A 21,973-nucleotide genomic window follows, 5' to 3' on the forward strand; every position below is an offset into this window, starting at 1 on the left:
TTTATTGTGTTATGAAATGAGGTTTTAATGGAAAAAAAAATCTGTATTGCTTAAGTAATTGTTTACCTTGTGAATCTCGTCGACCAGACGATCCTAATGTTGGAGCTTTATCTGATGGTGGTTCATCAGTTGCATCTGAGATACTGTTTCGATTACTCAAGCGGCCAATTGACCCGACGGCTGGTGAAGTCCTTTCAGGGATTGGTGGTGGTCCTCCCATAGGTGCAGGACGTGGTCCTGCTGGGGCCGGTGGTGTTTCCTCAGTGGGACTTCCGCCGCGTGATGACATCGAAGTTCGTGAGGTTGTCTTCGACATTGGCGGCCGGCATACATGCTGGCAAAAGATAATATTATTTGTAACTTGTTTCCCCAGGATTCGGGAATCGAGACTGAGAATTGAGGGAGTGTCATATGCAAATACATACTTGCATTCTAGACGTAACCAAATCAGCAATGTGGCGTCTATCGTCTTCTTGAGTATCTCCCATTAGTTGGAACGTGCTATCTGAAGCGCTTAGGATGTGCTCTCGGCCATCTTTTCCAACTATGATATTAAGACCGCATACTTCCATACCTCCAAAGAGCTCGGACACCTGGAAAAATGAATGTTTGTGTTTGCAATGTGAACATATGGATGACCAACTGGATTAGATATTATTCATGCGTTTCTAAGATAGTATCATTGTTTGTTAAAATATTAGCACAACATCTTCTTTACTAATATTTGCAGAGACCATATTTGTTGTTCATTTCTATGGAGCGCTGAGCTGGGGAAATAGCATTCCAATTAGTATTGCTAAGAGGTTATCTTATCAGCTGCAATATGACTGTTGCAGATGATGAGGTAATTGAAGCGTATTTATCTGATCAATGTCGGTTGGATTCAATATCAATAATAGACATGACTTATTCACAGAAGCGCCAAGCGAGGGTAGACCATGTTGTAAATCCAGAATTAAGACTGATAGTTCGGCTTGACCCACTCCAGCTTCAACTACTAAATGTTGCGGTTGAATGAGGACAGGTGAAGTAATTCCCCCTGCCAATTTTCTGCATATATCCAAAACTTAATAAGATGAGCCACACAACTGCCCTCGAAGGAGTCATAAACAAACCACGACTTCAATTCAATTCCTCATCTGCACTCTCTAACAAAACTAATGTAGACGCGTCCCCCACGTCTGTACCATATTTCTGTAGTCCGAACAGAATCCACAAATGCTGAGCAAATCGTTGCAAATATCTACGTACTATGCCGACAGATTTCCATATTGTTGTAAAGGAAAGTTGTTTGTTAATCTCTAGGTTTGCGGTTTGAAATGGCATTCAATCGACGGCAGACAAGCCCACGCCATTGAGGGGCATCCGATGCGGTTAAATTTGAATATTTAGTGGCATCCATTCCCATTTTAGCGTATCGTTCAGTGCAATCAGAATGTATCTATTTTCATCTGAGAGTATGTGGTATGTCCGCTGTGGTATTGACCATCTTTGGAAAATTATATAATGATTTACTACGGACCTGGCGCCTTGAAGTAATAAATACAATTCGAATTGGTTGTACAACTTCAAGAGTTGTGATTTTGTTGGGTTTTTCTATTTGTGGTTTTTATGGGGGACAGATTCTTGGAAAGCTGATGCGAATGAACGCTATATGGCAAGAGTAATTATCACTTTTGAATAGCAATAAATCTTAGTTAGAAGATCGTGTATAGGAAATAGAAATCGGAGCTAGAAAATGGCACCATGCTGATCTTATCCTCTCTCCAGGCTGAGGCCATGGTGAAATACTAACAATATGTGACAGGGAAATGGACGGAATCTAGTTAGTAAAAATAGCCTCAAGAATGAAAATCGTTGTTTAGGATATGAGGGATCCTTAGTCCACATCCACATAATGTTGTACCGGACCAAATGGAGAGCACGTTATTTGCTCCACCTCTCCTTTGGGGAATAGCACCCAAGCATTCAAAAACAAGGACTACCGGTTTCATCCAGGGCAGTGGTAACTCATCAGATGCTGCCTCACCTCACCTTGCTTGTACGCTATGCTTATTAACAGGATTAGAAGATGGGACCTCCCCACATTGCTTCTACTTTTCTTCTACCCCTCTTTTCTCCTCACGAGGTAGGGCTAACAATTCAAACTTCACAATGACGAAATAAAAAGAATCCACTTGGAGGTGCCATGATTGTTTTAGGGTTGGAAAGTTGTTCCCTTCCACTCCATAGATTTTGCAACTTTTCACGGAGTGGGACTGAAAATTCAATCTTTACCATCAATATGAGCGAAAAAGTGAATAACAGAAATTTCTTGGTGATTCCTCTTCTTGCTATAGAAGCGTTATCCATGCCACGCATAAAGATCGACTTGTCGGTTATGATCTAGGTTCTTCGTCAAAGGTATCAAGGAACCCTGAATGGTGCTTTCTCCTAATTAAGCGAGAGTTCCAAAGCTACAAATGAAAAACTCTGTGGTCAAACAGGTGAGATCCTGGGGAAACACCCAAAAACCCGGGTATCTGTCGGTACTCCGAAACAACACTTAACAGAACTGGTGCTGACAAAAAGCCCACTACAGCAAGCCATTTTCTACGGGTGATAACAGTCCAGGGAACGAAATGAATTATCCGCGATATTTCTGAAATGAAGTCGCATACAATCTTTAAAAGAAGGAAGCTATCAAAAAAGTTGAAGTTGATATTCCCTTCATGGCCGAGAAATGTGCAGTTCGCATCAAAGCCGAATTTTTCAATATTTAATTTATAAATGCCCAAATGTAGAGAAAGACGACAAGGTTAAAAGATCATTTATGCGATGGTCTTAAAATATTTTCCGGTTTATTGCGACCAGAGGAGAAAGGAACAATGGATGACCACAGTCTCTATGATGCACGGAGTGGTAAGGACGATACTTAGCATAGCAATCTGCAAAAGGACCAGAATCCTGTGTGGAGTTTCCAAACTCTTGTCAGGCGCATTCTTTTGTGTGAATGGGGCATGCACATGTAAACATCAGTACAAAAATCGACCGAGGATACCAAGAAATCAAATCAATTAAAGTGGTTTAAAAAAAATTTTTTTTACAGTGTATGGCTTGGGGAACCCAGAAAAGGTTTTTGAGAATGAGCAAGCAAGCTTTCGACCGCCAATATTTAGTGATTGTAGTGCCTCAGTAATGAAAATTTTGGCTACTGGGGTATTTAATATTACAGAAGGTTATTGTGGAGTGGAAATTAGTCCCACGCGTGATCCTCATATTGCGCTATTGCGGAGAAACGGAGTAGCGACATTATCATTGAATTTGTTGTTCAATAAACGGCGTACAACTAAACAAGGCCTCCTCAGGGAAGAAACCTGTGGTAGCAAAAATTCCGGAAAAAGTTCTTAGTTGGTGTCAGATTTCGGTGACTTTGGAGCAGCATCGACTAGTCAACAGTTGCAAGAAGTGTGAAGATCCACGATGCATGCTGTACAAAGGAAAAAAGGGGCTGAACCACCAACACTTTGCAGATGATCGGTAAAGTCCATCATATAGAAGGGAACTGAATCGTATTGTTAAATGAGGTTGATACAAACCAACCTCAACCATTGTGAGGTGGCTCATGTGCTGCTCTTGTAAACCATTCGAGAGTCGAATGAGGATGTAATGATAATCTGCAAACGTTATCGAAATTATGGTAGTACTATGTATGTGGAAAAGCGAACAAAAAATAATGGCACTCGCGGGAGTGATCGTCCTTACATGCAGCTGTTACGCCCTTTCTAATGCAAAACTAGCGCAATATGAGGAGATTGTAGACAGCTTGGTGTTGTACGCTAGAGACCAAAGCCCTACAATTACTGGCGTCGATTTCAATGCGTGGGCATTGGAGTGGTGATGCCGAGTGATGAGCACTAAGAAACAAATCTTGCCAACTTCGGATGCGTGCCCACCTCCTGAGGCAGAGGGTTAGGCTTAATCCTCGTTCTCAGTAACCTCAGTACTTCCTTGGCGGGAAGGATCGCCCGGTGAGTGAGCTAACCTCTCTCCCCCCCCCCTCGTAACAACCAATCCATTTTTTCTCAACATTGGAAACGCAGGAGGTAACAGTCGAATGCGTAACACAAGTGCAAAAAAACCAAGATAGTTGGTTGATCCGCTGTAGCTTTCGAGGAGGGCACATTCTTCGCGCGGTAGAGCGGAATGACGTCGGAAAAGGGAACCTGTAACGCCATCGGGTAATCTGGGCATGCAGGACTAAAATATTGCGGCAGTGTTTCCACCACAGTAAGACACAAAACTACTAGCGGAACCAGTAAATCTCGCTGTTGAGATTATCGTGTCTGTAAGCGAGGAGAGTTTTTCAAACGAGAAGAGGGAAACCGGATCATCTGAAGCTGGAAAAAGAACATCGCGATTTTCAAAGTAGCATGAAAAAGCCATACGAGAAAATAAACGGGATTGCTTCAGGCAATTGTACCTCGTGACAAAAAATATCCCGTTGATCCCATTCAACCAAGTTGTACTGAACAAGATTCCTGGGGAAAATTACCCTAAGAGGCGTACTGACTGACTTTTGTTTAAAATAATTGCCGGTTTTTTCCACAACACGAAAAAAGTAGATCACAGCCACTGGTTCAACAAGGCGTCTTTTCGATCCCTGGGGTAAACAAGGAGGAACTTCGAAAGATCTGTGAAAGAATTGGGGATAATAAGACTTCGGGATTAGACTGGATTCGGGACAAAACCCCGGAAGTTGGTGGCTAAAATCATTCATAGTGGTAGAAGTGTTTCCGGCCCGTTGCAAGAGACATGATTTTGTTCTACTACCGAAGTCACCAAAGACCACCTGGACTGCTTATTGTAAGGGTGGTAAAACCAATCCTGTTGTATGTGGCGGAACCGGAAGAGTTGGAGTTCGGCATACCGACCAATTGGGCTGGGGGTGAGCAGCGCATAAACTTCAGGAGGTCGTCGGGTGAGGTGGTTGAAACCACATTCAGGTGTCGAACGGAGTAAAAAATACCGTGCCCAACAAATTCCAGACATAAAGTTCGCAAAAAGCGACAGCAGCGAAATAGTACAGAGCGCAATTGGCTCCTGCACATGCTAACACATGTAGTTAACCAGACGAGACAGAAGAATGGAGAGATAGAATTACGACAACCTGAGACGTCAAGTATATTGATGAAAAAAATAAGGGGAATTTCGAGCATATGACAGTACAGATCGGATAATCAGGATCAACACAATTCTAACGAAGGCTCGCCATTGGACACGTGTAGACAATACTTGACTACCTAGAAAAGGAAAATCGGCACGGCTTCTCTGATCCTAGAATTGGAGGACTGAAATCATAGTTTGTGTTTTAACACTAACCGACTTAACAGATATCTATTGCCACTATTCTTACAATAACAAATGCAGCTTCCCAGGATTGCCCTGAAAGCGTTGCATACTTTTATCCCCAATATATACATATATATTGGGACCAATTTTTTAATAGCACATGCTGCCTCATCTGGAATAATCCTGTAAACGCTCTTAGTGCTATTGAGCTTTACCCTTGTAGGTGAGGCATGTCGTCTTCTGCACGAACCATATAGAAAAGTTTTACTAAGAAAAAGTACAGAATGTCAAAAATACCAATAGAGGCGTCGTCTTAAAAGTGACAACAACCTTGAGAAGCTCAAGAAAAGGGTTACTGACAACATATACTGTTACCTCATGTTACGTGCTAGATGTAGCCATGATACCGCACAATGACCTACCAACTAATAATAGGGATACCGTTAACTAGTGTGCCCCTTTACTGAAGATAGTACCCCTATTAACTATAGTATGTCCCTTGAACCTAAAACCGGCAACTGGTACTAAGTATTCTCCCAGGAGCTTGAACCTACTTTGGCGGACCCTGTCCCAGAACACGTACGGAGGTTTCATCACTCTCCTTACAGAATCTACAGATAGATATCCCTAGTTTCCTCAGATGATAGTTTAGTCTGAAGTGACCAGTGAGTACTCTCACTACGATCCGGAGGCTTCGAGCACTTGGGTTCGTGCGAGCATCCTAAACTGTTCCATTGCTCGTAAATTCGCCCAATAAATTTTCCGTAACAGTTCGTTTTCATTTATCTCTTTTTTGAATTCCACAGAATGGCTCTGGTTCGTATAGTGGCGTCGGTGCTCTTTTCCTGGCCAGATCGTCCGCTGCTTCATCGCCTCCTAAGCCAATGTGGCCTGGATTCCAGAATATCTAGACATTGCGCGAGTCGAGTGTCTTCAGTCTGTTAAGACATTCCCATACCAGTTTCGAATTCACCTGATGGGACCTAAGTGCCATAATAGCCGCTTGGCTATCGGTTAGAATAGCAATGTTCTGGCTCTATAATTCCTCTCGAGTTCGAAGGAGGCACATCTGTCTATGGCATATATAATATGTCCACCTGAAGTATGCTAGTGTGCTTACCCATTGGTTCCAAGTGAATTTTCCTTGGATCAGTGACCCCAGTGCCTGCTCCCTCTGTCGTAAGGGATCCGTCACAATACTAGGTAATCAGTTGCATGTATGGCAATGCTATGCTCTCTTAGTTTACCTTTATTTTCCTTCGGTTTAGGCTGCTCTCCGCCTCACAATTGTGCTGAGTTCCGTTCTTTCTGCCCAGATTACTGCCCCATAGGTAATCATTGGTCTGACTATTACAGCGTATATCCAGTGCAGCATTTTCCTGCAAGTCATCAGAACCCTTGCAGTTTCCCGACATATGTTTTCAACATGTGTTTTCCAGTGTAGTTTTTGGTCAAGTGCGATTCCCAAATATTTTACCTCTGTTACTCGTTTCACCTCTATGCCATGTAATTTAATGGACCTACTAACTGACATAATTTTGGCCGGAACGTGTTGTTTACGGAAAATCGTTTTCAATTGAATAATTCGAAACCGCAATGAGGATGAAGGAACTTCAATATCATTGGTCCCTTCAGCGGTGCCAAATCACTCCAACACTGAAGAATAGCCTTCACGTTATGAAACTAACTTTTCCACTACTAATGATGCATCTCTACGAAACTCCTTAAAACTATTCAGACAATTTAGAAAATACTCAAAAGCAATACAATAAATAGATACTGAAAGATAAGTTACTCTCCATTGTGCATACATTTTAGTTGTCTGGGATTCAGCTTGGCATCATTTCAGATTTTCACTTACCTCGTCTACCCAGTGCTTGTACTTTTCCGTCATGGTAATTTGTTCAAGCATCGCTGAACCTTGGTTGGTTTTCCAATTGCCTGAAATTGATTTACGCCTGAAAATAATGAAGAAAAGAAAATTTTAAATGATCAATATTGATGGTTAGTGGTGATTATGGAGCCTGGTCTGGTGGTAAAGATGAGGAAAGTTGTGTGGCTGTGATTTTATCGTTATCTGAACGCTTGTATATATTGGGTACAGCATGAATTGCACACTCTGAGATTTATAAGTAATGTTGGAATACAAGTTATTGAAGAAGTAAACTTCTTTTCCAAACTTAGCCTGTTGCGTGTAAGATTTTAGATGTCAACCAAAACCACTTGTATTTGCTGGAAAATTTAGGTACATATGGGGAATAAAACTAGAAACCTTAAAAGGCTAAGTTGTTCGAGGAATGCTATCAGGTTAACTTCTCCATATTATTTACATAGCATGCTTCTTCTAAGACCAGATAAAGGAGGACGATTTGAAGCATTACTTTTAATACTATCCTCAGCAAAAGGACAATAAAATCTAGAAATCTGTGAAAGAGATAAGTAGGGAATCATAGGAGTTACTCGATTAAGCCAAATCCTACCTCATTTCTCTTGGTGACAGATTCCGTGTTAGGACAGGCCCCGGCTCTGTCAAAAAATGAGCAAGGGTCCACGAATCAAGGAAAACGGAAGAAGGCATGCTTTGGGCCATCCAGGATACTGTTGGAACTGGGGTAGTTAGGCGAACTGTCAAGTTGGAACCTTTGCCGATATCAGCATACCCCGTGAGGAATTACGTGAAATTGTGGTTTGTTTTTTTCCGTGTTATTTCTAGGTCCAGTTGATATTGGGACTTAATCTCTGAGTTCGCCCCCCCCCCCCCCCCCCCAAATAGTTGCTACCACCCGGTCCACTATTATTCCTTTCACCTATTACTGGAAGATCGACATTATTCGAGCTATCGCCTGTGCCGTAGATGGTTCTGAATCCGCCACATACTCTTAAGGCGATCCACGTGTAAATAGCACATATCTTTTGGTTTTTGCTATGGAAGGCCAAAGGTAAGTATTATTCGGGAAAAAGGGGTCGGGATCAAAATGATATCTCATCAGGTCTCGCTAGTATGTGATGCAGTACAAGGATGGTTCGCCATTCCGCTTCCCAACTTTAAGCAACAATACTAACTCCTGATGTTTCCATATCGTAACAAAGATCCCATCTACTAAGCGTGGCTTAAACAGCTCCAGAAATATATCTGGTATAGCATCAAAGTTCAGTTTTTTGTTATTCTCAATCTGCAACAAATTTCTAGCATTTCACGTCTTCTTTATTGTGAGTATTGCTAGCATGTCTGAAGGCTAGTACTACACTTGACTTCCTCAGAAAATCACTGGGACATATGATTTTCAAAGCTGCTTGACCCTGCAATCTTCGCATTGCAACTTGTTAATGGAAGATCAATTCGATTGATGTTTCCCTAAAATGGGATATCTCGAATCAAATAACGTAAAATTTGAAAGTTTCTTGAGTATGGGAAGAATCGTCCACTAAGCCAGAAGCTTTACGTTGATTGTTTGAATAATTTTCGCCATGAATTTTAACACCGACTATGTAGAGATCGAAGTAAGGAGTCTAAGGAGGATAACACTTGGAAGGGTCTCAAAGCTTAACAAACTTGAAATCAACTGTAATAGCCGAAAGGGCAAACCATGGGCAGAGACGTTCCTCATCGAACCTAGCAATAGGGGGCTCTCTTTTGTGGGAATTTTTCAAGAAGTCCACAACAGGACCAAGCTAGATCTGAAATCCACTTGGTAGTTTTGAATAAGGGGTAACTTGCAGTCTTGAATCCGGGTTCATCCTTAAAATAAAATGTTAGGATTGTCTTGAGGACTTGGAATAAGCAAATTAAGCGATCAAACGGGCTTATCAGATGTCACCAACCTCAAAGTGAGATTTTCGACACTAAAAGGTAAAAACTGGTTATAGCCAATTTCATTCAGAAAACGGTGAAGTAAGAAGGGAGAAAATAAAGATCTTGAGGATCAACTGTAGAACACGGAGAAAATCGGTTTTAATTCTGGGTTGCAATTAATTAGGTAAGATCCCTTGGCATGGGTATTTCAAGGGCAGGGCAGAAGGACTTTGAAATGCAAGCATGGCGAGTCAGAAGTCGTGCGTGTCGGGAGAATACCGCTTTCTCTGCAAAGGCCACGGTAAGTGCAAAGAAGATCTAGCTCGAAGTGATACAGGTATTGAAATAAGAGCAGGATGATCTGCATTTTGTAAACAACTGCTCACGAATTAATGGGGTAGGTGATATAAGAAGCAAGAACTGAGTTGTTGCTTCTCAGCCGGCGGTATCGAAGTAAAGGCGAACATCATGGTATACTGAGACATTTTTTTCTGATGCTATTTGGGGTTGAGATGCCGTCACTCTTTATGACTTTTCCCACTGTGGCCAGGGCATTCCCACCGAAATTGCCTATCAAGATAAGCGACGTTTCAAAGGATGAAATCCGAAATACAAGAGGGCGAAACCTATTTAGAGGTAAATTTAACGTCAAAGCCCCAAAGTAGGGCATGGTTCAACTAGATTCGCCTGGCGCATGAACTTTAAAAATGGTCGCGACAAAGGGGTGCGTTAGCTCAAATATTGGCAACATGCTGATATTGCCATTCCTTATTGAAGAGGGCTCAATCTGTACGGTAGCGTTTATTACGGACATCAAATAGATGCCGATTCAGGTCGCTCTCGAAATATATATTTACATCTAAAACCAAAATTTTAGTTTGGAGAAATCAATTGATAAAAAGCGCGTTACTGGTGGGAGTTAGTCATCATAGTGAGGATTGCACTTTGGGTATAAGTTTCGAGTTATTGGCCGTCCTAGTTCGTGGAAGCACTTAAGATGGAGGTAGTTTTCCTGCATGTAGTTTTTCCTGTCCATCGTATGCTAATAATATCGACGAGGAAGGCGTATTGAAGAATTCACTCTTGATTGATTGGGAGACGCCGTTTTGTTTAGAAAAGAAAACAAGTCGGGAAACCGGAAGCTAGACGCTTCAGGTATGAAAGGTTTTGTGTATTTCTTTTATAAAGAGATTTGGGTGTGCATTTGTCCCATTAGCATGTAGCGCGTAAAATATGCATATATTATGTGAAAATACCCACTTTCAAGTGATATTCACATTCATAGTCTTGAATTTGCAGAGGAGCGCAGATTTGACCTAGTATAACTTTGTTAGTAATAGTGCGATTTTCACCAAATTTGGCAGGATCATGATCTATACTATTGCCTTCATTGCTGCAAAATTTTGTGATTCTGGGGTAAACTTAAGGGGGGTTTTCTTGTCAATTACTTAAAGTTTTAGTAATATACTATTATTAACTTTATTTGAACAGGTATCGATATGGAGGGTATTTCGGAGCCTAGGCACCATATAGTGGCAGCCCCCTGATTTTTTCCAGATTTTTCGGTTGAGTAGTTCCTGAGAATGGGTTCGTTAAAAAAATGACCACTTTCCACCCCCCGCACTCCCCACCTTTTCAGCAAAAGTCAAAACTAATACCGGCTTCAAAAAGTACTAACCGAGACCTTTAATTTGATACCCCACATGACTATATTTGATGAAAAAAAAATTTACACCCTCCTTTTGCACGTATGGGGACCCCCCCTTAAATTCGTCGTAAGAGGATGTAACTCACTACAGTTCCCACCTTTGTACCAAATTTGGTGTCAATCGCTATAACCGTCTCCGAGAAAAATGCGTGTGACGGACAGACAGACAGACAGACAGACAGACAGACGGACAGACAGACAGACAGTAAACCGATTTTAATAAGGTTTTGTTTTACAAACAAAACCTTAAAAAGAGTCCTCGGAAATAGGATGATGCAGTGCTAAAAGCTTCTATATAAAATAAGAGCGCAATAAAAATGGCTAAAAATTTCTACACTTTGGTAGCCTCTTGGGGAGTATCTATGACCCCATTAAAGAAATCGCGATATTTGATGATCAATTGAGGGAGCTCACTATGCTCTTAGCTGATAGCCCTATACATTTCTTTACCGCAAGCAAATCATGCCTTATTGGCATGAGAGTTGACTCTTCAGTTCAGTGTGTCCTTCAATCTGTTTACTAAGGAGGGTAGACTAGTAGAACAACCATAGCAATCTGGCATAACAATAGCAGTTCAGCAGAATGATCAGATTACGGTACGATTCGGTTTTTGGACCATACCAAGAAGATATTTAAACGCATTTTTATAACCACTTTCACGTATCTCTCTCTGACGGTGATATGTTTCTCTCCGAGGGCAATATGTGCCCGGAGCCAAGCCACTCATCTGCAGAAACGATTAGTGAGTGGTGATAGCCACATCCTGCACGAGGTGACCCTACCATTAACAAAACACCACGGGTCTAGACTGGGGAATCTAAAAATATCTTCCCCGATCCCTTCGTCGCCTTCGTGAGTAAGCCTAAACCTTACCATGCTACGAGGGCTGTGACATGGCGGACATACTATTCCCCATACTCATGGGAACTAAATGAGTACACCAATGAACATAGAAATAAACTAAAAACAAACAAGCGAGACCCCGTACCGCACACAAATTGGCTAACGAGGCGGCGGCATATCTCCGAAACACTGAGACCTTGGAGCGTGGAGTACATACAAAAAAGGAGAATTTGGGAGGTCAAACAGTAAAGCCAAGGTCAACATTAGCCTACCGCAAGGACTACAGCCAATAAAGACGACTGCTCAAAAAGCAAGGACAAGCGAAAGCGATATCAGACGTTAGGAAGGAGACAAGCCTCAGAGGCGCAGGTGCTAAATGGTGTCTACAGTATCTGAAAAAAGTCATAAAACCGGAAGAGGCCCTTAAGGAGGATCGGAACAGACCTAAGCTATCTTTATCGTGACTAAGGAAGCGGGAAGCAACGGAGATTAGGTCGCATGGTGCGAATGCTCCCAAAAAAAAAACGCAAACCTAAACGTAAAATGTGGCAGGAATTAGGAAGTCCGCCATTAGCTATGCTAATGCGGTGAAAGGGCATTAGCATAACTATACTCCCAAACATGTTTCCAGGGGAAACACCCATTCGTGAGGAACAAAAAACTAACAAAGATCTTATCACTAGGCAGATTTAAAGGGATCGAGCACGAAGCTTGTGTTCATCAGAATACGCTTTCCAGTAGGTCATATACTAGTAGACTGCGCGACGGAAGACACGGCGGAATGGCTTAGGACTATAGTTCCTAAATTTCCAGGCTAGGAAGGAGTGGAATCGTCGACATATGCTGGGGATGAAATGCTTTTTGGCTGCTCAGAATGATGATTCTCATACGCGATTATCATGAGTCTTCAGAAGCAAGATGGAGGACAAGGGTAGACTCCGCATGATTGGGGTAAATGACCCATCCCTGGAGGGAATTAAACGTCACGGCTCCTCCCCAGGAGACGTCACTTCAGGTTCTTCAATTTATTCTTAACAATTAGTTAGAAATATATAACATAGGGACCATTCCAACATTCGCACTAAACCAGAAGTACTGGACATAATTCTAGGGAATACTCTGACTAACGGGCTGGTTAAGAATTGAACGACTTCGGATGAACCCTCTACGTCGGATCATAGAATAAATGGCTTCGACATTAAGGGCAACTCAGAAATAAAACGAATAATCAGGAATGCCAGGGGTCTGGATTGGGACTCCTACCCAACGCACCTGAGAAACAACATGGCTCATCCATAAAAGGCCGGTGATATCAAGAGCGAAATGGAACTGGAAACAGTGATAGAAGACTTCAAGAACTCATTGGCGTATATGAGACCAACTTGTGTGGCTAAGACAATTAATTCATCAAGGGATATACCCTGGTGGAACCTAGCCACAATGACAATAGAAGTCCGAAAACTCTTTCACCGGGTAAAAGGAAAAGGAAAGCGGAACAGCTTCAAGGAATTCTATGAAAGAATCGAACATACCACATAAACAACCAGGCTATATAAAGCTATATCCAAAGACAGGGCAATAGCTTCTGTTTGTTATGAGAAGGGAGATGGGATATTTACCGAGAATGAGGAACACATGCTATATCTGCTTCTCATAACTCATATCCCGGGAACCTACCCCCGGCTGAAGGCGATAACACTCGGCTTGACGCAGAAATAACGAACGAAAGAGGAAGAAAGGAGAACGAGGAACTAGCAAAGGAGGTATGTTTGAAAGCGGGAGTATGGTTAGCAGTGGGGCTTTTTAAATCATTGAAATCACCCGTAGTAGATGCAGCTTCTCAGAGAGGCCTAGAAATTATCATCAAATCAATCAGACCGATTTGCCTAACATTGTTCGTACTCAAAATTGTGGAGAAGGTCAAAGACAATTATATTGGTAATAACTTTCTAATGTTTAATACCCTACAGCAGTTTCAATACGTTTACCGGGAAGGACAATGAAGCTTCTGAACAGCTGATGGATGTAGTGCGGGATGCCATAGAAACAAAGGAAATAGCTCCGTGTGCGCTTTTGAACATCGACGGAGCATTCGATAACACATCGCACATAGAGATACAAGATGTCCCGAGCCGCATGGGACCAGAGCTTCCCGAATGGCCAAAATCGGCAAACATAAATTTTACTGTCATAAATACTACTCAAGGTTGTCCCCAAGGTGTCGCTGCTTATGTGGAGTATGTTAGGGGATGAACTCCTAGAAGAGTTGAAAAATACTAGAATACAAGTCCAGGGTTAAAGTGACGACATTGTTTTAATTTGTAAAGGCAAATACCAGGACGCTCTATGCGATAGAATCCAAACTGTTCAAAGAGTTAGGAAAGCGGGACTGTATATCAAGCCAGCCAGCCAAGCCAGCCTAAACCACCATAGTACCATTCACTTGATCGCTGAAAACCATAAGATTACATGGCATGGAAGTGAAACGAGAAACAGAGGTCAAATATTTGGGAATTACACAAGACGCATGGAGGACGCATGTTGGAAACACTTGTCGGAAAGCTGCGGAGGCTCTAATGACTTGCCAGTCTATAGCAAGAAAAAAATGGGGGTCAAAAATGGCCAGCAGTATCAGTGAGGCGGGAAGCTACCTAAATCGAAGGAAGATTGACATTTTTTGTTGTCGGTATCGCGAATTACTGATGACAAGGGCTAACATGACAAGAATGTTTAGAGTTGGAGTAATAAGGCAAAGTGGGACGACGTGGAATTACCATACGGCTTAAATCGGCAACTGATTACTTGGTACACTGACGTATCTCCTAGAGCAGAGCGAGCTGGCACCGGGGTCATTGCTCCAAGGGAAACGCACTTTCAACCAATGGGTAATGGCAGTAGTGCAGTACAGGCGAAAATATACACCATAGGCAGATGTACTTCCTTCAAACTCGAAAGGAACTACAGGGGGCAGAACATTCCTATTCTCACCGACAGCCTAGCGGCGATTTAGAACCAGGTGAACTCCAAACTTTTATGTGGATGTCATGCCAGACTGAACATCCTCACTTCGTACAATAAGGTCTGGATACTTTGGGTTCGAGATCATGTTGAATTAGAAGGTAAAGAAGCAGCGAACCAACTGCCCGGAAAAGGAGCAGGTACACCTCTATATGGACGAAAACCTTTCTGTGGAACCGAAAACAAGTTCATAGTGACATTGAAAAAGGGAGAGGAGCGGCTGGGGACGTATTGGGTGAAGCTACGAGGAATAGAGCAGTCCAAGTTGCAGCGCTTAAAAGACTGTTTAACCCTTCTCAAAAAGAACCTCTGGATTATAGTAGGAATATTCACAGGTCACTGTCAACTAAACCATCACCTGGGGATGAAGTCTATAATCGGAAAAAATGGCTCATTCGGACAACACCGTCAGTCCGCTTGATAGGTATTGAAACAAGTTCGAATTCAAAACCAATCAGATGCAGAAAATACCTTTAAAGTAAATGTAACCAGAAAATTACGTAATCTCCCGAAACGTAAATGGAAAATTAAAAGTGATATGAAAGAACAAGAATGGTGACTACCGAACAATGCCAGTCCAAGATCTGAGTACTTACTAAAACAATCTTACCCGCAAAAGTATTAAAGTGCAATAAAAAGTACTGGGACCGGGACCATAAAAATTTATCGTGTGGAATTCGACACCAAATTGATTTTGCGTTAACAAAAGTTCATTTGAAGTAAACGCTCTCGCAAGATAGAGAGTCAAATTAAGGATTGTTTTGCAGGATTGGAACTTCCTCCTTTTGAGCCTAAAAATCCAGAGAGTTCTGCTTTCTAAGTAACGGAATGCGTTATGTTTGTGAAAGTTAATCATTGTCAGTAAATTGAGAAATTAAGGTAAATTTTCAAGAGGAAGCGTAGATTATTGTATCGGATCAGAGTAAAATAAAACCGATTCTCCTCCGATTGAAATTTTCGTTGCTACTATATTTAGTTTGAAACAAGTAACTCAATACCTTCTTGTTTTGAAAGACGACGAAAATATAGTAAACGTAATTCAGAAAAAATCGAAGTTCTTGTTTTAATATCAAGGAATCATGAGGAAATTTGATATCTAATGCTATATCGTTTTTCAGATCGACTAGCGGAAAAGCATCCAAGGAAATTGCCCCCCTATAATGAGGAAAGAAGAAAGAAAGGAATATCACAGCAAAGACGATCCAGCTAATCTTATTGAAGGAGCACAAAATTTAAATTCCAGAACTCAGAGCTCATGACCCACATTGGGCGCCATTTGTAATAAGTGTAAGATTTCGCCAATCACTTAATAAATTGAACCTGTTGAGAATGGCCCTTAATCAGCATAAATTATAATACTTACATGAACGCTTTGTAGTTGTTTCCAATTTTCTGAATATGAACATCAAATTTAGCATCGATGTAGGGCTCGATCGTGCAATAGCATTGCGTTTCGTTGACCACAGATCCAGTTACAAGGCCGGCGGCATCCTGGAGAGCACTTTGATTATCCAATCGAGCTGTAGCTACTCCGCCGTGACAGTGTCCAGCTTTCAGTACACATGGGAATTTGGCCCAGCTGAACTGTAAAGGAAAATAGAAAGTTTTTTTGAGTTTAAAAGACAATTAGATTATCTAAATTATAATAATTATGAGTGAAAAAGATAAGGGGTTTCTGCATAGATAAAAACGTGTTTTGAAGGTCATCTTGGAGCTATCATCCTTAGAATGTTAATAGAATACTCGTTGGTGATGGTTGATCTCCTAAGGATATAGCGAGATTTTGAAGGCTAAAATAGCGGTGTTGATAAAAGTGAAAATTAAAAGCGTAAATCCTACACTTGATTTGCAACCAGATAACACCATAAGCTTTCAATTGAAGATGTTGATAGATGATCCTTGTAGTACTCGTAGTTTCGGGGTATGACTTTAATGACTTTGTGGAATAGTCAAGGACCATTTTAGTTGACCACAATTAACTACGAGGACTGAACCATGCCATAATTTCATCAGAGTCATTACAGAATTGTGCCAGTAATCGTAAGAGTCCAAGCAAATTTGATGAAGGAGCAGGAAGATTTCAAAGTGAGTGACCAAGAAACGCCAGGAGCCTTTTGTGCTGCATATATTAGAAAATAAGATCAGTAGAATGGTCTCAATAAAAATAAATAAATAAAAATAAAAAACAGCAAATCAATTCACTCTTTTGCTGGACTAAATAGAGAGGTCACGCTGTATGCATACTTTGAATGCCGGAGCGTAAAGGTATCCCTTTCTGAATATCTATTCTAGTACAACCTTCATTTTTTTAGGACCACGGAAGGTAATGTATGTTAGTAGATAAAAAGGGAAAGAGCTGATTCGTTGAATATAGGAGCGATTAGTTAAGAATCGATAAAGATTTCTGTGCCATGAAAAAAACCGGGAAAGATAACTGAATTCGTGTTTAAAGTAATGTACTCGTAACTGCTGATTGCTAACTCGTTACAAATATCTTCTTGTGGCTCTTAAAAGATGTGGTTGTCTGAATGAGATGCGCTGATCTCACATAATTATGATTATTAATGTGATTAGGAAACTATGCCAAGCTAACTTTCGTCAATTAGGTCTCAGTTATGCCCTTACAGGAAAATAGTGGTAGTCCTGAGCGGTAGGCCTAACTCCACACTTTAACACACCCTTGAGAGAGCCAATTTGGAAATATGTGTTGTTGTCATGGGTATCCCCCTAAGTCATTTTAATAAAAATTCGGATATCTACGTGTTGTTTATGAAATTAGCAACAGGATGCGCACTTCGAAATCCAAACATAGAGAAACTTATGTTCGTGTTAAAATATTAAAACGTCTCGAATGTAGGAGTAAAACGTACGGGGGCGGGGGAGAAATGTGGCAAGATATACAATAGAAAAAAGCAAAATATGCAATAAAAAAATTGAGATAAGGATTCTGGAGTGCATAACATACAAGTACCTCCATATTTACAACAATGTTCGCTATATACCTTTTTTTCTTCCGATAAAAAAAAAACTAAAATTTGCCAATAAATGAAAAAAAAAACGCTGAAATTCATATGGAGACAAAGAAAGTTTTCATGCAGCAAAGACCGGTATTCAGAGAATTTCTGAGGGGCATTTACTTCCTAGAGGCTCGTTCGTTGATTACTTACCTTTTCGTGGTGAAGGACGAGCCGAAATAGACCCCTTCGGTCATTTATATACCTCATACAAGAACCGTGGGTTATTGATGGGGTAGTCAGAAGCTTAAACTTCCAACATGCTGACCTGCTGTATGCCAGTGGAAGTGATCGGCCCCGGGAGGTACATAGAAAGCGATGAAGAAATTGCAAACCATGCGCTTAAAATGCACTTCCCAGGCAACATCCAAAGTCTCATCTGGCATACAGCCCTCAACGGAGAGACTGTAATCTGGCATGCAAAATAGTATCACTGGAGCGTGTAAAATGGACACTTAACTCGTTTCATAGATACAAGTTCGTCCGGATGGCATAATTCCGGCGCTAGTAGTGGAGGGAATGGATGCCCTGGGTCTATATGTTCGGAATATTTATCGTGCATGCCCTAGCACACGCCTATATTCCAATTAACCGCCGTAATGTGAAGATGATATTTATTTCACAGCCAGGGAAATCCAGCCTTGATGAATGTCAGAACATATAGGAGGGCCAATATAGACTCGGATCACTATATCGTTGGTATAGTGCTCTAAGCTCGAATTACAACACCACCTACGATTCCCTCTGACAATCACGTGAGAGTGAATACTGCAGCTATTCGCAACACAGTCCTTGGTAAACTTATAAAGGCGAAATGGATGCCGCAATAAAATAATAAAGAAATAATCTTCACAACCACCTGAAGAGCATTACCATTGTTGCGGCCACAAACATACTTGACCCCAGCCGCAAGAAAAGTCGCAAAAACTGGTTCAACGTTGAGTGTAAGCTAGCAACAGAACACAACAGAAGAATGCTACATACCGAGTAATGTTACCAAGAACGCAGCCACGCGTGGAGACTTATCAGGAACCCCGGCGAGCCTAGAAAGGACATTACAGACAGAAAAAGGAGGCTGCGGAGAACCAACAAGTTTTTGAACTGGAAAAGGGGAGGGGGTAACCGCACCAGGCCTGGAAGTTTTACCAATAAGTTAGCAGGATAAAGCCTGGATGACACCTCGATGCTCATTCTGCCGAGGCAGAATTGGAGCGATGGGTTGAGTATTTTGGTTAACTATGGAAAGAAGACAAGGCAAGACCCTGCCTGAGGTTGAACGATGACGTAGGTCAGGACGCCAGACGGCTTTTAGGGATATCGATTTGGTAGACCTCTGCGCAAAACCGGGATGTCTGGAGTTCCGTATAAGGCAGGCCTAGATCGGATATTGGTAGTTGCGCCGTTGATGGATAAGTTCGGAGAACGATATCTGTTGTACTTTATAGTGCATACATTTTGGATCCTTGCTCCCTTATTCTTTAGCTTAAATTGAAAGCGATGCCCACATGAACATTGGAAAAAATACATTTCCCTTTCACATATTTATATGGAAAGTCTATCCCTCATATATAGCATAAAATCATGACGCCCGTTGCATGTAAAAGGCTTCGTGGAACACTCATTCTCTCCAAATTTCTTAACAATAGTAAATTCGATGTGACAGGGAGACAAAAAAAAGTTTAGTGCAATATCGCCCACCGAAATCATGTACCAGATAATTGCAACTAAAAAATCAAACATTTCATCAAAATATCTAACTATATATTATAATTAGAGCCAAAAAATGGCTTTCATACTTCTTAAAATAAAAGGCGATTTGTTATAATTGTTGCTACTGGAGTTGATCATTTCCGAATCTAATCCACTATTCGGAGAAGTCCAATGGTCCCCAGATTTTTTTATTTTCATTTTCCTATCAAATATTTTCTTTGCATCGTTTTCACCATCTTTTCCTTTTGTTCTTCCGCAACTATCCTTCACTAATCTAACTTAGATAACTTGTTCCACAATAGTTTGATCAACAATTCATCTTAAAATCCCCGCGGAACTTACTCTAGGAGTAACTCCCTTAAATCTTCTTACAATCTTGTTGAATTCTAGAAACTAACTACAACTTTATTATGTCTTTAATCTCCAACCCAAGTGAATTTAACTTTCCATGATTCTGTTCAATGTTCCATGGTTTGGTTGAAGCTTTCCGTTAAAATTATCCTTTTCTTTTCTCGTTATTCCTTGAGTCGGTCTTTATCCTATTCAGTTTGTTTTTGTACTCGAAATGGTTGAATGTGAATTTCCCTTGATCCCCAGGAAAAGGAAACCCTGCACTTAACTAACTTTATGGTTTCCTTCCTCTCTTGTCAACACAGAATCCTTTTTATTTATGTCCGGTTTGAGCTCTAGAGTGGATCATTAAGAAACTCCCTCAATTTGAGTGACCTTCATTACTGAACTTTTCTCTACCAAAGAAGCAATATGGACCTCATTGACATTTACTAGAGGACTTCACTTATTTTTCGGCTATGCATTTGGATTTTGTAGACCTTCCGACAGTGGTTTCAATCATATTTCTCTATCGATGGTTACTAAAGATGCATTGAAAGATGCATCTACGTCTAAATATTTAGACAATTTCGTCCAAAAGCCGATTATCCGATCCGCTTATCTTAGCTGTCTTTTTATGCAAAGTTAAATTTCTTGACCCGCTTTTTCTAGATGAATTAAAGTTTCCTTTGCTTTAAAGAAGGAAAATGTTGGATTATCTTTATCTGACATCCTAAAAGTTAAGCCGATTTACCCATAAAACAATATTCTTGGAGTTTCAATATTGAATTTCCTACCAACTTACGATGTGTTGAATTGACGTCAGGACACCTTTGTTACTTTAATTTAGATGAGAAGAATTTGCTGGGGATATATCGAATTCTTACTTAGGATCTAAAGTATGCAGTAATGTAACATGCATTCTCCTCAATTTAACTAATATTACAAGGAAGGAACGACTAGTATGCGACAAAAGGCAGGACAATAAATATTCTAAATTGAAACAGTATTAGATTAAGGCCAGCATCAAATGGCTAATTGTATCCTGTGCTTGGTAAACAAATATCTGCCAGACGCCAATATTAAACCCTTGGGTTTTAAGGCGCCTTGAAAGTTCATTAAGCATTTGTTGGGCAAATGGCAAAAATACCTTTCAGGATTTGTGTGGGCATTTTCAAAGATATGAAGACCGATGGCGTCTTTCTGTAATTCTAGCCTTGTAGTTTTCTCTTCTCTTTATGGATAGGTTTGATTAGATGAGATTACCGTAATTCTTTCTTGTCACTTTTGTTTTCAAATATTGGTAATCAGTTGATAGATAGCGGAGATCCCCATGATTAGAAATGATATTATATGGAAATGGATCCCTTGGAGACGTGGATGTTTATCTATTATTATCGTAGTTGCTATTGAAGCCGGAATTGAGCCTTGAAACGAATCGTTAAAGAAGATTACGCCATCAGGAAAAGTGTAAGCCCCCTGTTCAAAATTAAAGTTCTCAAAAAGGATCACGGAAAGGTCGGAAAGCAAATATCCAGGAAACCAGTCCAGTATGTTCCTTTTGTACCCATCCTTTTTTTAAAAGTGAAAAAAGTTGGAATGTCACCTTTATTCGGTTTGTTAAAGTGGTGAACTTGTTTGAAATGTGAAGTGACCAAACCGACAGTTTTGTCAATGGCATACTTAGTTCTGGTGGAATCCAGAGATTTTTAGCTCGTTATTTTCGTGCATCTAGAGGCCAAAACCTAGATGTTCAATTAAATTTTAACGAGCGAGTTAAATGTCATAAGCATGCATGACATGATATACTATCGAAGGTACTCCTTTTGCAATTTTTGAACCCAATTCGAAGGTACAAATTTTAATTTAAAGATCTGGCCCGTAGTCTTTAAGTAAAAGGACTTTTGGAATATTCAAGGAGGCAAATCAGAGGGTTGAGAATACATATTCATGAGACTTAAATTATTCCTAGGAAAGAAGAACAATGACTCCTGCGAGTGTCCATACCCACAAGCTAGAGTATAATACTCACCTAGAAGACGAGCGATCAAAAATAATTTAGCCGCCCTGGTATGAAAAGGCTATGAACAGGGTACTGCGGAACTTAGAAACATAGTGAAATATCGAGCATAATCCGCTTGTCTTGTAGTAACTCAAAGGATGGAGAAAGCCCTTTGAAGAAACGTTCACAACCTGGTCTCTCTCCAGTAAGATTCAGAAAATCAG

At 40.8% G+C, this 21,973-nt stretch overlaps 1 protein-coding gene across 1 annotated transcript in view; it reads right to left on the reverse strand.

The window, feature by feature from the left end:
* The window catches only part of LOC119660622 (synapsin), a 278,142-nt gene that overhangs the window by 14,643 nt on the left and 241,526 nt on the right, over window positions 1-21,973 (reverse strand). Inside the window, exons 11-14 of the mRNA XM_038069325.1 lie at window positions 16,057-16,277; window positions 7,193-7,289; window positions 426-593; window positions 67-334 (exon numbers count right to left, since the gene is read on the reverse strand). Of these exons, the coding sequence (XP_037925253.1) occupies window positions 67-334; window positions 426-593; window positions 7,193-7,289; window positions 16,057-16,277 (754 nt within the window). The remainder of the gene's footprint in view (window positions 1-66; window positions 335-425; window positions 594-7,192; window positions 7,290-16,056; window positions 16,278-21,973) is intronic.

The sequence above is a fragment of the Hermetia illucens genome, chromosome 6 (genome assembly GCF_905115235.1).
Source record: "Hermetia illucens chromosome 6, iHerIll2.2.curated.20191125, whole genome shotgun sequence".
NCBI lineage: Eukaryota > Metazoa > Arthropoda > Insecta > Diptera > Stratiomyidae > Hermetia > Hermetia illucens.